General features: G+C 42.7%; 1 protein-coding gene across 1 annotated transcript; it reads right to left on the bottom strand.

Annotated features, from left to right (window-relative positions):
- Positions 1–250: 250 nt before the first annotated feature.
- GNL2 (G protein nucleolar 2) lies at positions 251–13,759 on the bottom strand. Its single transcript, XM_026085922.1, has 16 exons — positions 13,560–13,759; positions 13,381–13,465; positions 11,487–11,581; positions 10,894–11,033; positions 9,583–9,767; positions 9,004–9,070; positions 7,524–7,682; positions 6,910–7,023; positions 6,023–6,151; positions 5,190–5,294; positions 4,521–4,679; positions 4,272–4,379; positions 2,929–3,365; positions 2,177–2,256; positions 1,341–1,438; positions 251–433 (listed from the first exon to the last, which is right to left on the bottom strand). The coding sequence occupies exons 1-16, from the start codon at positions 13,621–13,623 to the stop codon at positions 284–286; spliced, it is 2,175 nt and encodes a 724-aa protein (XP_025941707.1). The 5' UTR covers positions 13,624–13,759; the 3' UTR covers positions 251–283.
- Positions 13,760–15,417: the final 1,658 nt, after the last annotated feature.

Genomic DNA, 15,417 nt, shown 5'->3' with positions numbered 1-15,417 from the left:
AAAAGAAGATCTGGACAGCCTCATTACCCTGTCTGTTGAAGAATATCTCAGGTTGTTTTGGCAATGCAATGTATGTTGACCTTAGATGGTGATGTGAAAATACCATGATCTCTATTTGCATAAAGAACTTCAGATGATTCAGAAACCAAGAGGGTGATGCTACTCCTGGGAACAAGACAGACAAATCAAACCAGGCTTTGAATGGGAACTACAAGTTTTATGTTAAAAAAAAAAGTCACTGCATACTAGAGCTGTTTTATGTAAAATTTAATAGAACCAGCAGTTATTGCTTATGTTTGTATTTCTTGTGCTTTGATCTTTGTCCCTCCAAGCCACTTTTTTTCTTGTTCTTATTCTTATTTTTCACGTTGTGAGTTTCGTAATACCGGACTCCAACTTTCTTGGAGCGCTGCTGCCTCTCAGCTCGTCTCCTCTGCAAATACACACAGAACTCATTAGCAAATCCACATTATCCATAGCCTGAATTTGTTTGCATTCTTTCAATGGGCATTCAGTGTACATTCTGAGTACTTTAAGTGAAATAAGATATAATTTCATACCAAACATTATTCATGTGAATATATGGGCATCTGTATGGAATCTCCCCCCCAGCTAATAAATTGTTAAAAAGGAGGATACGCTTTCATCTTTTCAAAAGTAATAAACAAAATATAGGACGCAAACTGATGTCCAGTCACATAGGACTCTTCAGAGTGTACACCATGAACAGACTTCAGTCTTCCCCTCCCCTTTGACAGTTTTAGCAGTTCATAGCAATTCTCTAAGAGAAACTTGCTGTACAAGGCATGCTTACAAATTACTTTCAGAGTCCTACAAGCACACTATCTGGCTTAGTGTTTAAGTTGCACCAAAGAGAATTGTTCAGACTTGACTAACACGAACAGGAAATAGTAGCAGGTTTCTTTGTAGCCAGATTTGAACAGCCACTGACTCTTGCCTATCTAGATCCAAATCCTCCAATCTCCCAGCATTTACACCCTTATTTCTTACCAGCATCAGTGGACAAGCTAAGACTGAAAGAACAGTTATGTAGAAAGAATTCTCCATTTCAACACTCCCGCTGTAATAGATACCCACTGGACCCTTGTATTTACCTTGGAAACATGCTCAGCTGGAACACACTATTGTCACATCTCTCATGTCAGTAGCAGGCCATCCTGTCTTCCCATTTGCCCTACCTCACCTACAGGCCCTGTCCTCTCTCCCTCCTACCAGTGCTAAGTCTCAAAGCTCTTAAATGATATTAGGCAATTCATGTAGAAGAAAGCTAGCTCTACTCCTCCTCTTGTTTTTTTTGTACTACAAGAGATCACACTTACTTCTTTGGATGTAAGTTTCTTGCAGGGCTGTTTACCCAAATGGTCATCTTCACCCTCCTCCTCTTCTGCTTTCCTTTTTCTTCTCTTCTCTGTGCAGCCTACAAACAGCACAGATCACATACTCTAGCATCTTCCAAAACGCCCTTCTGTTTGCAGAACTTAAGACTGGAGGCTGTGTCACCATCCTGTCTATTTCAGGAAAGCATTGCTTTGGTCACGTTATAATAGCTGCTACCAAAATAGCATGCATGTTCCTTACTGGAGAATCACTCAACTATTTATTACTATGAAAGCTGCTCTTCAGCAGCAGGCTGTTTAAAGCCCTGTGCAAGTCTAGAAAAGTTTCTTACTCTTGTACTGTCAGAATAAGGTTCTCCCACATTACTTTGCCTTTAATCAGACTTGGAAACTGAAACCACAGACTCTTGAAAGTCATCACAGTAAAATCCATCACCTGAAGTATCTCCATGCTTTTATAACATTGTAAAACCCTTCCACCCCGCCTTCTGTGGAACATTACACCATGTGGAACGGAAGCTGCTCAGACTGCAATCTGCTAGTAACACCATTCTGCTGGGAATTCAATGTTTGCCTTCACTTTACCTTCATTCACTGGCAGAGCAACATATCATCTTACTATACAGACAGGTGTTCCTGAAAAGGCTACTGGAAGATCACCAGGAAGCCCTTAGGTTAGCTGATGGGCAGATTTAAACAGCTTTAGGGAAAGAACTTTGAGTCAGGAACTGATGAACTCTCTCTTCAACTCCCTCTCTTCTCTTGCTCTTGGGATTTCCAAATGTAGATTTGGAATATATCACGGTTTTTTGGTTTACCTCTGTCTTTATTTTCTTTGGGGTCTTCAGACTTCTGCTCAGATTTCGCAAATACTTTTTCGCTCAGCTGTTTAGGGATTCTACAAGAGATAAAATAAGCAATGAAATAATGTCACAGTTCAAAATGCAGCTCTCTCTTAGAAATGGTCAGCCTCCAACACACCCTAATAGCCTGTCAGGAAAGCCACCGCCTTTGCACCTAGGAAACACAATCTAGTCATCTTGTCTCTGTAGTTAGTGGACTTGTGCAGTGCACAAAGGGACAAAATAACACTTAGCTTCGATAGCTTTGTCCTCAAAGCCGAGGAGTGAGCTTTGCCAAAACTGAGCCTGCTGTATCAGCTAGGATACGCACGTACATGCGTGGAGACCAAAGTGGCATTTCCAAGTAGAACACCAGCCTTGATATTAATCAAGAATGAACTCAATATCAGAAAGATCCAAGGAAATACTATTGCTACCCAGAGTACCAACAGGTTTATAAACCATAGCCTAAGAGGCAGCTTTCCAAAGGCAAGAACATTTTTGGTTAGGATGGCAAATAGAAAACTTACTTAAATAATATTTCAAAAAAACAAAAAACCCTGCTGCTTAGCCAAATTTCCAATATTAATAGCTAAACTAGAGATGTTGTGGCAATCCTAACACAGAGAAACCAGTCTAGCAAGTCACGAATGGAGTGCAACTACAGCAGAACCACATTAACCATTTTTTCCTGTGGAATACTTGAGTCACTGAGCAGAATCAGATACCTTATTGCTGAGAATCTCTTGGCTTTGGCTTTATCCAGGAATTTTTTGCATTTTGCAATCTTTTCCTCCAAAGCCTTAATAACTGCCTTAGAGCTCTCCCGGGCATCTTGTACAGCTGAGTGTGATTCCTCCTCTAATGCAGAGTCTTGATGTTGCTCATTTTCCTCCTCCTCCTCTTCCTGCTCCTCCTCTGCAGAAGAATCGCTGTCTGTTTCATCAAAGCCTGACACATCTACAGGAACCAGGTCTTCTTCTGAGAACTGAGGTGCTACATTAATCCTCCCAAAGTTCTGCCGGACGTGTGACATAAGTTGCTTAATTTCAGTGTCTGTATTGTTTTTCTCTTCTGCTGGCTCCACATTTGATGCTACCGGCTCAGAGATTTCCTCCTCATTGTTATCTTGGCTTGATGCCATTGCTACTCCCAACGCAGGAGGCTACAAGAAAGAGTGTAATGGATATATTATCCACAAACAAATTCTGACCCACCATCTCTCTATTACATAAATATACACTTTGTATCACCCCTCCTTTATCTTTGATCTGCCATATTTTTTATGGCAGCAGCCTCCGGGAATGGGAAGAAGAAAGGGCAGAAAGTTGATTTGTAAGCAAGCAGTGCCTTCAAATGCAGAATCTTACAAAATGGTACTAGCCTTTATCTATCCTAGCTGTTCTTATTCAACTTCATTCCTTGGTGGGGGGAAGAAGGCACAGAAGGTATGAAAGCATTATAAATAATTCCAGAAAATACATTAAGGGTCAGAGGGATATGGGTATGACTGCACATATAAACCATCCCTGGAAGACAGCCAATGGTAAAAAAGGGAATTTAAAAAAACTGGACTCTTTTTTCCCCCCTCAAGTGTTAGAAACAAATCAAGAAGTTTTAATGACTCCAGAATAATCATAAAAGTAATTCCCATTCAGTCACTGCACAGCACATCAGGCTGTATGGAATGAAATGCAATAGCAAACTTGGGTCTGATATTATTGCAAAACAGAGTATTCTCTAGCAACAGAGCCTCACGAGAACAATTTCTATTTTATCTCTCTGGAAAAAGCCTAACACACTGAAGGCTGTGATAATTGCTCACATTTCTGCTAGTCAGATGACTGTAAGACAGCTCAGTGTAAAGCAGAACACAGCTACCTGGTCCTCTCTATGTATTTACCAAATTCAAGCGAGCGTCACCTGAATCACCAGATTAAAGCAGAGCTTGAGATGTACACTRCCCAAGTTACAACAGCAAATACTATTAGGAAAACTGAATAATATGCAAGAGAAAGATAGATCTCCATAATTTCAGGAACAGGGATCGGCATTAGCATCACATTCTCACCTGGGGACCTACTTCTGCATCAGGTGGCTTCACAAAGAATGGAATTCTGCCCCTCTGCCAGTCATTGAGAACCATCTTGCTCACCGTTTGCATGTCAGGCTCGCCACCCTGAAAGAACCTAATAATAATTTCTGTCCACATTTGCAGGGCCAAACATACCATCTCTGTATTTCCTCATAGTTCCCATGTTCAGTGGTGGAACATGGCCCACATACTCTTCCAACCTGCAAATACAGAAAGTTGTCTCACCTTTAGCAGTTTTCCAGTCCTAGAAGCAAGCTTCTCAAGGAAGTCTTCTGTATCCTTCCAGAAATCAATTTTGTATGTCTTTCTGATGTACTCTGGTTTCGCTCTTTCCAGCACTGCACTAATATGATCTTCAGGGCTCTTAATCTTTTCAACTTGAACCTAGAAACGAATGGCAGAGAGTTAACCCTTTGAAACATCAACATGGATCTTTGTACAAAAGCTCAAATGCTTTAAGCAAGCCTCTGATGAAAGTTCAGTTTCGGTTTTTTCATCACTGCCACCATTCTTTCAGATAACTTAAGTTTAGGAAGGGAAGATGCTTTTTTACACAAATGCAGGACAGTGTCTGCACCAGAAAGCAATTCAGGGAGATGACATAAGGCTCAGGTGCTGCCATTCTCCTTCATACTGACAGTTAACCTGATTCATCTTAATGATGAATCTTAAACTTTCCCTCTGTGTAAAAAGGAACAATCGTACAGACTGCTCAGGCTCTTGGAGAGCTATATAAAGACAATTTCTGCTCTAGTAGACATCCCCTTTCTAAAGTTTGCAATAAATAATAATTCCAAAGTTGTTACTTCTGAAGGTAAAAGTGTGTATTAGTTTCTCTGAACTCATCATACTGACAACCATAAAGATTTCCCATCATTTAGCGCAGATACATACCACTCCCTTCAGTACAATGTCGGTTTCTGTGTCTCCAGATGGATAAACTACACCCGGGCAGTCAATGAGAAAAATCCGCCGCATCAAGGTAATGTATTGCCACACCTGAAAGATCGATAGTCTCCATGCTACCTCCTTCCATTCATAGCCATTGGTTCCGCTTTTTAAACATGAGCTAACAACATACAGGAGTCATCTTAGGAACTTGGTATTACACTCAGAAACATAATAAACCTTAGCATATTTGTTAGCTAACCAACATATATTGCACCTTAGTGCTTCTGTATCAGCTAATGCTATACCTAATGTATCAAAATATTAGCTCACAAGACCAAGATGAGGAAATTACATTCCTGACAAACTCTGATATTCAGAGTTTTTCTTCTTCCCTGATCTTTAACTTCAGTTGCATTTACAAGAAAAGGGAACAGGCTATAAAAGAATGTTTCTGTAACTTTTTCCTTCTTATTTACTGTCACATTCTTGAAGAACACAGTTGGAAAACTAGCACTAACAGAGCCTGACAGCACAAACACACCCAATCATTTGATTCTAAGAAGCATAGACACTGATTCAGGGGAGCTGAGCATTCAGATCGCAGCACTACGATACCAGGAAATTGGCAGACATAGGGAGGTTTCCAGTAGCAGTGCTCCAGAGCAACACCCAATGGTCAGCCATTCCTCAGATCCAGGGTCTCATAGCCTGTATAGTTCAAGTGTTGGCCTTAAAAACGTCATTGAGCAACATCAACTACTTTTACATAAATTCTGCCTCCTGCAATGCACTTCCAGAATTAATTTTTTATCTCAAATATAGGGATTTTTTCCTACCTTTGTTTCACCTGCAATGGGGGCCACACTGCAGACCTTCTTAGACCGCAATGTATTGATCACTGAGCTTTTGCCAACATTGGGATAACCAATGAAACCCACACTGATCTGTTTCTTGTCAGAGTGCAACTGTTAAGAAATAACACATCTTTTTAATAACTCAGAGAAAGGCAGAGTTACTCTTAAAGTTCTAAAACTTACAACTGAGCAGTTATTGTCCTCATTATAATGAAAACAAAGGCAGCTTCAAAGTATACCAGATCAAAAAAATTAGATCAACTCCCTTCTATTAGGAGAAATGTGTAAGGGTATAACTAACAGGTCATTGAAGAACTCCAAGTGTTTAAGAAAATATTTGCTGACCCCTATTTCAAAAGGGAAAAGCGAACCCCTTGCATTCTTTGTTGCTGTAAAATCACTTGTGGGTGCCTCAAGCTAGAAGCCATTTAGGTTGAGAAAGCAAGAAAATACAAACAGAAGCTGAAGACAGCAAATCTAACCAAGGCAACAAAGTGTCTCTCTCAAGAAAATGAAGACACTTAAAAGGAAAAATATCTTAACAGAATACATGCAAGACATGAAGAAAGAGACATATTTCAGACCAGTTTTAGACATTTGAGCGTTACTTAGGGGCACCAACAGGATACTCTTTCTATAAGAAACCTAGACCAGAGATTCGTAGTCAAAGTAACTCTTACTAGATCTGCTCAGTTTGACAAACATTTTGAACATCTCTCAGCAAGGAACATTTTCCAGTTGCTCTCCAATGAAGGCAGCATTGTAGAGGGAATCATTCACTAACAGAAAACACTGGGGGGGGAGAAGAAAAAAACCAAAAAAACAAAACCACAACTGCCACACACCACCAACACCACAAAGTTCTGTACCTTTCCAAACTGCCTTAAAAGCTGTATGAAGGCTCCTTTGCCAAAAGGGTTTGTGAGACTGGCATGAAAAGCAAGTGTTGGATACTCCTGAGAGAGGACAGCAACCCAGCGCTTCTGAAGAGGAAAACATAGCCGAGTTAGGGATTCTGATCATCACATGGATCCTAAATGCAACTGCCTATGAAAATTACTATGTAAGAACCTTTGAAGCATTTCACCAACCTAACAGCTAAAGGCACTTATTGTTTTTATAAAAGACAAAATTTCCCCCAAACGCCTTCACTGCTAGCTAAAACTAATTAGCTTAACAATATAAAACAGACCAGCTGTGGTGGATATGGATCTTAAAAGGACTAACATTTTGCATACTCTGGAGACATCAGCTGAATGGTTAAATCCAGACAGAGGAAGTAGAGAATTTGTGGCTGGCAACTGCTGCTTGACTGAGCCAAACTTGGGCAGATTTACATTGTAATTGTTACTTTTATAGCAGGCAAGCGGAGAGTTCGCATTGACCCACTGTTACATTATGCTCTGAGACTGGCAACAGAATTAGAACAGAGGCTACAGAAGGAACAAGAAGTCCAAGGCATAACAGGCAGGACAGAACTTACTGTAGCCCAAGTAGGAATAAGATCACATTTGTTCAGGACAAAAATGAGATGTTTCCAGTGTTTTTCCTTTTTAAGGTAGGATTCCACATGTGGGGAGCGAGTACCCATGGGATCCCTGGCATCAAGAACTTGCACGACAACATCTGATGAGTCTATCACCTGAAAAATAACACAGAAGGAAAGGACATTACAGAGAGTAAGGCATCTGCACCTCCAGAAAGAAAACTAGTGATTTGCTAAAAGACATCATTAAGCTAAAAACCTTGTATCCATGATGAACAACCGTTACTCATCCACAGACCAGTGAAGCTCAGACTAATATCCACTGATCCCCCATTTTCTCTTCTGCTACACTCCCCCAAATCCAGACTGGACAGCTAACAGCGTTTACTTGTTCTTATGCACTAGGAGGATGCTCGTAGCACTTGGGAAAGTAAAAACTGCACCAAGAGGGGTAAGTTAATTACTTTAGTGGACAAAAAAGTGTTTTCCATTCATTTTACAGCAGTTCACTTCTGCCATTTCATAAAGGATCACGATATAAAAAGTGTTTTCTGGATCAATATGAAACGCACAAACAAGTAGGAACCTGCTGTTAGTCCACTAAGCATCTACAGCAGGGAGCTGTCATTTTATGACTTGCTTCAAGCCAAGTGAATTTGTTTCACAGCTATTTCCTGCATTTTTGGCAGCGTCTTACTGAAATCTGTTTTGTTCCATCATTCCTAGCACTTCCAAGATCTAAATGGGAAGGTTTTAAGCTACATTCAGAAATCCAGAGCAAAAAGTCAAGCAATTTCACATCTAACAGTTACTGACTGCATGCGAACTGTGCTCTTAAGACCCTAATTCATTCTCTGTCTCCATTCCTCTGGTAGTTGGGGTGACACAAGGGGAACCGAGGGTCAGAGTCTTCCAGAGAAAACCCTGTCAACTTGCCAGATGTTTTTAGCCTAAAGAAACTTAAGGACATCCGATTGGTTTATTTGTGGTAAAGCCCCAAGAATCCTAGAGAGGCTTATGCCAGTCTCTCTCTAGATTATATATTTTGGGGGATGTTTATCACATTGGGACAAGAGCTCCAGAATGAAGTCAGTCAGGCAGAATCTCTATCCCCTTCTACAGCTGTTCTTTTTTTCTGTTCTAGTTGTAGTACCATCTTAGTACAGGACCAATATTAAAAAAAAAAAAGTATTATTTCAAGTTTGCCAGTTCAGTTAGACTGATAGGAAAACAGCAAGCAAGTTACATACTTGGGACATTTCTGCATGAAGAAAATCTTAATGCTTCTAGCCAACTTTGAAAACAACAAATTCAGTTGTATCAAAGGTTCCCTAACACAGGCAAGGCCTATCAGTAAAGGGTTTTCAGATCTTTTCTGATTATTGCTGTGTGAAGTTTCCAGCATGGTGCTGAAGCATGTGACTTAATAAGCACAAAAGTAGATGCATGTCTGCTGTAAATCATAAGTGTTGCTTACCTTGTAGAGCTCACCCCAGATTCTTTTGGACTGTCCCTTCTTAAATATTTCTTCTTGCGCTTCATTCCTGGAAGTGGATTACCAGAGACATCAGCAACCACAGTAACAGAGTTACAGTGTCATCTTCTCCAAAGCCATTTGCAGACACAGGAAATGAGGCCCAAATAATAGAGAGCTGAGATTTGGCTTTTGAGATTTTTTTTTTTTTTTTTAAACCTACCCATCTGCAGAAAGATTCTACAAACATACACTGTTTTAGAGGGTCATATCTACACATTAGCTGGTTTCCTGTCTGATGCAAAATCTGAGTTTGGGGATATTCAGACATGCAAGAGTAGATGAATTACTAATGAAGACAGAAGGTTCCCATAGAAACAACCATTTGCTTAAATATATAGGGACAAAACAAGATTATAAAATACCAGTCAAATTTAACTAATTTTGCTTGCTTACTCCTCATATGCTAACAGCATTGATGGATGTACTAGAAGCCTTCCCCCCCTCCCCCCATTTTTTGAATAAAGATAAAGCAGGCTGTTCAGAAACGTAAACAATAAATAGCAAAGAGAAGTTATTTACCTTACACCAGTGTCTTCTATCACGAGGTCTCGGTCCTTGTCCTGATCATAAGATTCTGACGAGGCTTCTGCATTCTCCAGCAGAGACTGCACATCACTTGCAGAAAGAGTTGGTTTCTTCCTCTGTGATTTCGGGCCAAATGTTGTTTCAAATGTTTCTGTGTCAAGAATGTGAACTCTGGAGGTCTAACAAAAGACAAGTTGGTAAAAAACACAAATAAACTGTTTTTTCCCCCATCTCTCACGACATGCAGTGTACAAGACCTTAGTACAGTGCTACTCCGCAACCTCTGACAAGAGTTATAGGCACTTTCGTAACAATGTTTGAATTTTCCAACTTAATCTCTGAGAAACTAAGTGGATATTTAATAAGCAACAAAACACATCATGCTTGCCAAAGAACCATGCTTCAGTTCCTTCACTGTTAATATCATCAAATGTAATTAAGGCTACAATGATGAAAATTTAGCTGCTATCTTTGATCATTTCTTGTTTTTCTAACAAGGCACAAATCTCGCCAAATTCACAGATTTTTTGTCAAGGATAATTACAGTCAAAACTGTAGGTTTTAATGCCTGCAATGAATGCCAACTTTTCTTGGAAGTGCATATAATTTGAGCTAAAAGAAGTTGTTTGTTTTTGTAATGCACATTTTAGTCTCTGATAAAAAGGTTACCCAAATTAAGGAAAAATGTTATTACATAAACCTGGAAATTTTCCATATGAAAAACATCTAGCAAGAGTCCAAAATAATAGTTCAGACATCACAAAAGAAACCTAGTATTAAACTTGATCTACTTGCAATGAAGTTCACATGCAGAAGAATTTTTGACTCAAGATAAAAAGTACATACTGGAGTTCAAATTCATCACGCAAGAGCATTAGCAGGGTGAAGCTAGCTCAAAAAAAGGCCTATGTATGACATGAGCTATTAGAAACATTAGAACATGAAGTGGCAAGCTGCTGCAGTCATCCTAAGCTGGCACTCTAACCTTAAAATTTTGGAAGGTAAATTTCCTAACAGAAAATGAGAATTCCTAATAAATAATGCAGATCTTCTCACAAACTACAGGGAAGTAATACACTGTTTCTTTGCCTTTACATTTGCTGTCCAACTGATAGGCTCAGGAACATCCTTCCCCATCCAGAAAAGGTAGTGATTTGCCCTAAATCATCCCCCTGCTTGTAAGGCATATCAAAGAGCGCTTCACCAGACTGAATACATGCAGCATAATCTCCATAGATAAATAATATTCACGACAGCTCATGCTCATAACCCAGCCTTCACCCTACATAGATGAACAACACRCACATGAGGTTTGATCCGATCATGGAAGAGGGACATTGGCAATTTGCTTTGCTTCATCACCACTCTGTAAGGATCTTTCATGACAGTTTCCATCTCTTCTTGAAATTTCTGTAGGGATGATTGCTTGATCACACGAGTATTTCCTGCATGTAAAAAAATATATATATTGCACAGCACTACTCCCTGTGGTAACTGCTTCAGAGATCAAGGGTACACTAATAAAATGTTAGTGCTCCATCTGGAATCAAAAATACCAGTGACAAAAAAATAGAGGATACATACTGTACGCGACATAAGCCACAACATACAAATATATGGGCAAACCCAAACTCACAAGAACAACCAAAGTGGACAAAACAAACACACTTTAAAGCAGCATGCAGAAATCAAATACCAAAAGTATAAGTACATGCAAAATGTACTATGTATCCCATCATCTTATATTATCCTATATCCCAGCCTACAGTGAGGCTCCCTCACCTTCAGTATCTGTCCTACACAGCATTGAGACCAAGATGTTGATATAAATGTACCCTCAGAACACACAGAGTTCAACAGTCTTTAAGCTTGTCAAGTCTGAAAGTCGAAAAACTCACCAAACCACTTAATATTTGGTTCCACTCTTGCAACGGTGCCTGGTGCCACTGTTGACTGATACTGTAGAGGCTTAATCACTTTACCACGTTTGTTTCTAAGTGACAAATGAGAACACATGTAAACGCTCAAGGGCAGCACCCATCCCTTTAGCAAATTTTGTTCACTAGACCAGAAGTCCCTCCAGAAAAATTCATAAAGCCCCATTAATCTAGAAACGTACCCCTGCAATTGTTACCAGCAATAGTACTGCCTGCAAACTGGAATAATGTAAACACTGGAACAGGAGAAATGGAGTGAACCAGTGCATATGTCCTTACATTGGAATGAGGTCACCATGCCAGAACTATTCTCACCCAGTGTGCCACAGCCCCCTTAGCAACCAGTACCCCAGTCTGCCACTTCAACCACTGTCCGGGCTTAGATGGTGGAAAAGGCACTTTCCAAGAGTAAAAACACGGCTTCCATACACTCCAGGTCCATCCAAGCCTTTGTGTTTGCACTAAGGTGGCAAGTTTGGCAGTACAGCCATACCGACGAGAAGAGCATTACCTACTGACACATACTGCCTCAGTGAGTCTTTCTTCCCACAAGAACTGATTACTACAATGGGAAGAAATCACTCTTCATTGGCTCAAGGTCAGACTGGAAGGTATCCTATCATTGTCACTTCAGTTAGAAGACCATGAATTATCCTAGGCTGACACTTCTTTTTTTCTTTTTTTTTTTTTTCCCTTTCCCCTGTGCCAAACCATGGAGCAATGCCTCTGAAAAGCACCTCATTAGAAGTTTTCATATTTTGAACCCTGTTCTCCCCGCCCCCCAACCCCAAAACATTAAGTACAAGCAACTGTGCATATTTATAAGATCTACTTAGAGACACAAAAGTGCATGTAAAGCACTGAAAGACAAAGGATAAAAGTTACCATGTGATGGACAAAGAAAAACACTATTCTAATTTCCCTACAAACCATCTCGGAAATCAGATGGCACTTGCAGCCAAATTCAATAAAACCTCTAARTCCCACTCCAGCTTGACCAAAGTATAAATCATGAAGACTTTATTTTTTCTCCRTGAATGGCTTACTGGGGTGCAAAGAGTAAAAAAGTAGTATTTCCTAGTAAACTCCTCATGCACTCATATGGAACTCTTTAAATTAGCTGTACCCATCTGCTTGCGCATAACAAGAATCATAAGATAAATTCCCAGGTTGAGACCTGGCTTAAATTTATGATTTTTTTTTTAAATAAATATGTACTTCCCAGTCTTCTATCAAAACAAAGTGAAATCTGGCAAAACAAAATGAAACTCTTAATCTAAACCAGCATCCTCAGAAACCCCACGGCACCTACAACATGGCAGAGATGCATGTTTATAAGCTGGTAATTGCTCCAGAGCCAAAGACTCTCAAGCGGACTGAACCGGTGTCTCTCACTAAAAGAACCAGATGGAACTCAGGTTTTTCAGACATTTCAGAGCTTAGCATTTTTGAGTTATGTTGCAGTTTTAAACAAACGAATACTGGGCATTTTTGGTTTCATGACATTCCAGTGAGATAATATCAGCTGTTGTTTCATGTGTTTCCCAGCTGTATTCCCTGATACACATCGCTGGTGTGTTCGGGGTCCAAGATAGAGCTCCCTAGCTCACGGTATCACCGGGAATACAGCGCTTCGTCAAGCCAGAACAGCTGTCGGCAACGCGGGTCCGCTCTGCAACGCGGGCTAGACGTGGCGGCACCGACGGCCGCGCTGCGCCTCGGAGCGGAGCGGTTGCGCGCGGGCCGCGCGGTCACACCGCGGGGCCGGTCAGCCGCGTCGCGGACAAACGGCCTCCTACCGGCTCGGAGCTGGCGCCGGGCGGCGCCGCAGGGGGCCCTGCCCCGCCGCGCTCACCTCCGCTCCTTCTCCCGGTACATGTTGAGGCGCCGGATGGTGGCTCGGTCCCGCATGTTGTGTCCGCCCGCGCCCGCCACGCGATCTGCGGAGACAAGGCGGCGTCAGGCCCGGCCCGGTGCGGCCTGGCGCGGCCCGGCGCGACCAGGCCCGGCGCGGCCCCCCAGCCCCGCACCTACCGGGGTTGGTGCTGGCGCGGGACGGGTTGACCGTGCTGCGGCCCTTGTAGCGTGGCTTCACCATCGTGGCGCCCGAGGCCGCCCTCGCGGCGGGGCGGGGCTGGAAACCGGACGGGACCGCGCGACCACACGCGCCGCACCGGGAGGAGACAGCGGCGGCGCACAAGCACTTCCGGGGTCGGGGGCCTTGCGCAGTTCCGACGGCCCCTGACTTCCGGCCGCGCGGCCCCCCCCCCCCAAACCCCGGTTGCCCCGCCCCGGCATGGGCGGGCGCCATGGCAACGCGCGGCGCACCGGGATGGGCGTCGCCATAGCAACGCCCCCCTCCCACGCCCCGCGGCGCGGCCGGGCCCGGTGGCGGCGGCGGGCCCGGGGCCGGGGCCGAGGCGGGGACCTTTCCCGGCCGCAGCCTCGGGGCGAGGCCCGGGACGCCCTGCCCGAGGCCCGGGCGCCGCCGCCTGCCCGGGGCCCCGCGGGAGGCCTCGGGAGGGGCGGGCGCGGGCAGCGCAGGCCCCGGCGCGGGCTCTGGTTGCCGGCCCGGCCCGGGAGGCCGCGGCGCTGGGAAGGCAGGGCGGGCCGCGGGAACGAGGGCGCTGGCAGAGGGATTCCTATTGTCTCTGCGCTGTTGTTTGTTCGCGGAGGGATAATGGGAATCGTTTGGGAGCGCGGCGTTAATGCTATTTCCAGTCGCAAGGGGTTTGCCGGTYCCGGGATGCGGACGGGAGCGCGGCATCCCTCCCGCAGCAGGGCCGCGCTGGTGGGGCGTTTGCAGGCCCACGGGGCTGTTCTTCCTGGGCTACTGGCAACGATCCTTTAAAATCAGGAATAACAACACTGGCTCTTTCTACGTGCATGTAAAGAATTGCATGGACAGGGCAATAACTTACATCAGATTTAGGCAAACTGTGCATCTAAAGTCCAAGTCTACATTCATGTTACTGCCAGATTATAGTAGATGTTGGAAGGATCCTCACCTAGGGGAAATGAGCAAAGCTCCTCTGAAACTGTGATAATTTATACCAGAGACTGGGCTGAGGCCAGACTGCCCAGCACACTGGGGAATCATTCCCCAAAATGAAGGTCTGGCCCATCATTTCTAAATACTTATTAGCACTGGAGTAGTCACTGCTAGTTCCATTTCCCTTCAGTTCTGCCAAAGCTCTTTTAAGCCCAGAACAATAACAGAACTTCAGAGATTTTGTTCTTTGAATGGTTTTCAGCATTTTGCTTTTAGATAGTTCATAGTCCCTGTCATACAAAGTAGTCCTAATTAGGTAGGACTTATGAGATGTTTTGCAAGATGGCAGTCTTGAATTTTCAGTCTGTTTTTGTTAAGCCTAGGATTTCTGTTTTTTCTCTTAATAGAATTATCTATGCCTTGGGCATTTCAAAAATACACATTGATGTGGGCATAAAAAATTAATTCCAAATTGTAGATAATTGTTTAAGCTATCAGACTTGAGGCTTATGTAGAAGAGTTTTCCCAGGACAAGTGTGTTTTCTATTAGAGTTGATATCAATCTGTCAGAAGATCCTTTTGATTTTCAAATTTTAGACTAAATAGTTGAGTAATACTTGCCCTATTCTCCCCCACTCTTTTTTTCCCTTTTCCTTAAGAAAACACTCTTTATTGTTAACAAAATATCTTGGAATGCATCCAGAAAATTACTGCCTCTTTCTTTGAAAGAATAGAAATAGCTAGCTTTAGACATTAGGTTATGTTGTAGAGAACTTTTATTGGAATTGCCTCTGAGCTGATATGTTGAATTTCCAGTTTGAAAGCTTTGGCACTGACGTGTCAGCGCCACTTTCTCCAGACTGGTATACACATATGGGAGTTGTATTCAAATTGGAATAA

This window comes from Apteryx rowi, unplaced genomic scaffold (genome assembly GCF_003343035.1).
Source record: "Apteryx rowi isolate R43461 unplaced genomic scaffold, aptRow1 scaffold_68, whole genome shotgun sequence".
In the NCBI taxonomy this organism is placed as follows: domain Eukaryota; kingdom Metazoa; phylum Chordata; class Aves; order Apterygiformes; family Apterygidae; genus Apteryx; species Apteryx rowi.
The sequence above is the reverse complement of the archived record's forward strand: the minus strand, read 5'-3'. Positions and strand labels throughout refer to the sequence as shown.

Excerpts from the sequence above, each read along its gene's own strand:
- GNL2 (XM_026085922.1), bottom strand. The coding sequence starts at position 13,623 with ATGGTGAAGCCACGCTACAAGGGCCGCAGCACGGTCAACCCGTCCCGC. Across the intron at positions 9,071-9,582 it reads ATAGAAGACACTGGTGTAAG|GAATGAAGCGCAAGAAGAAA; the intron begins GTAAATAACTTC and ends ATCCACTTCCAG. Across the intron at positions 3,366-4,271 it reads ATGCAGAAGTAGGTCCCCAG|CCTCCTGCGTTGGGAGTAGC; the intron begins GTGAGAATGTGA and ends TCTTTCTTGTAG.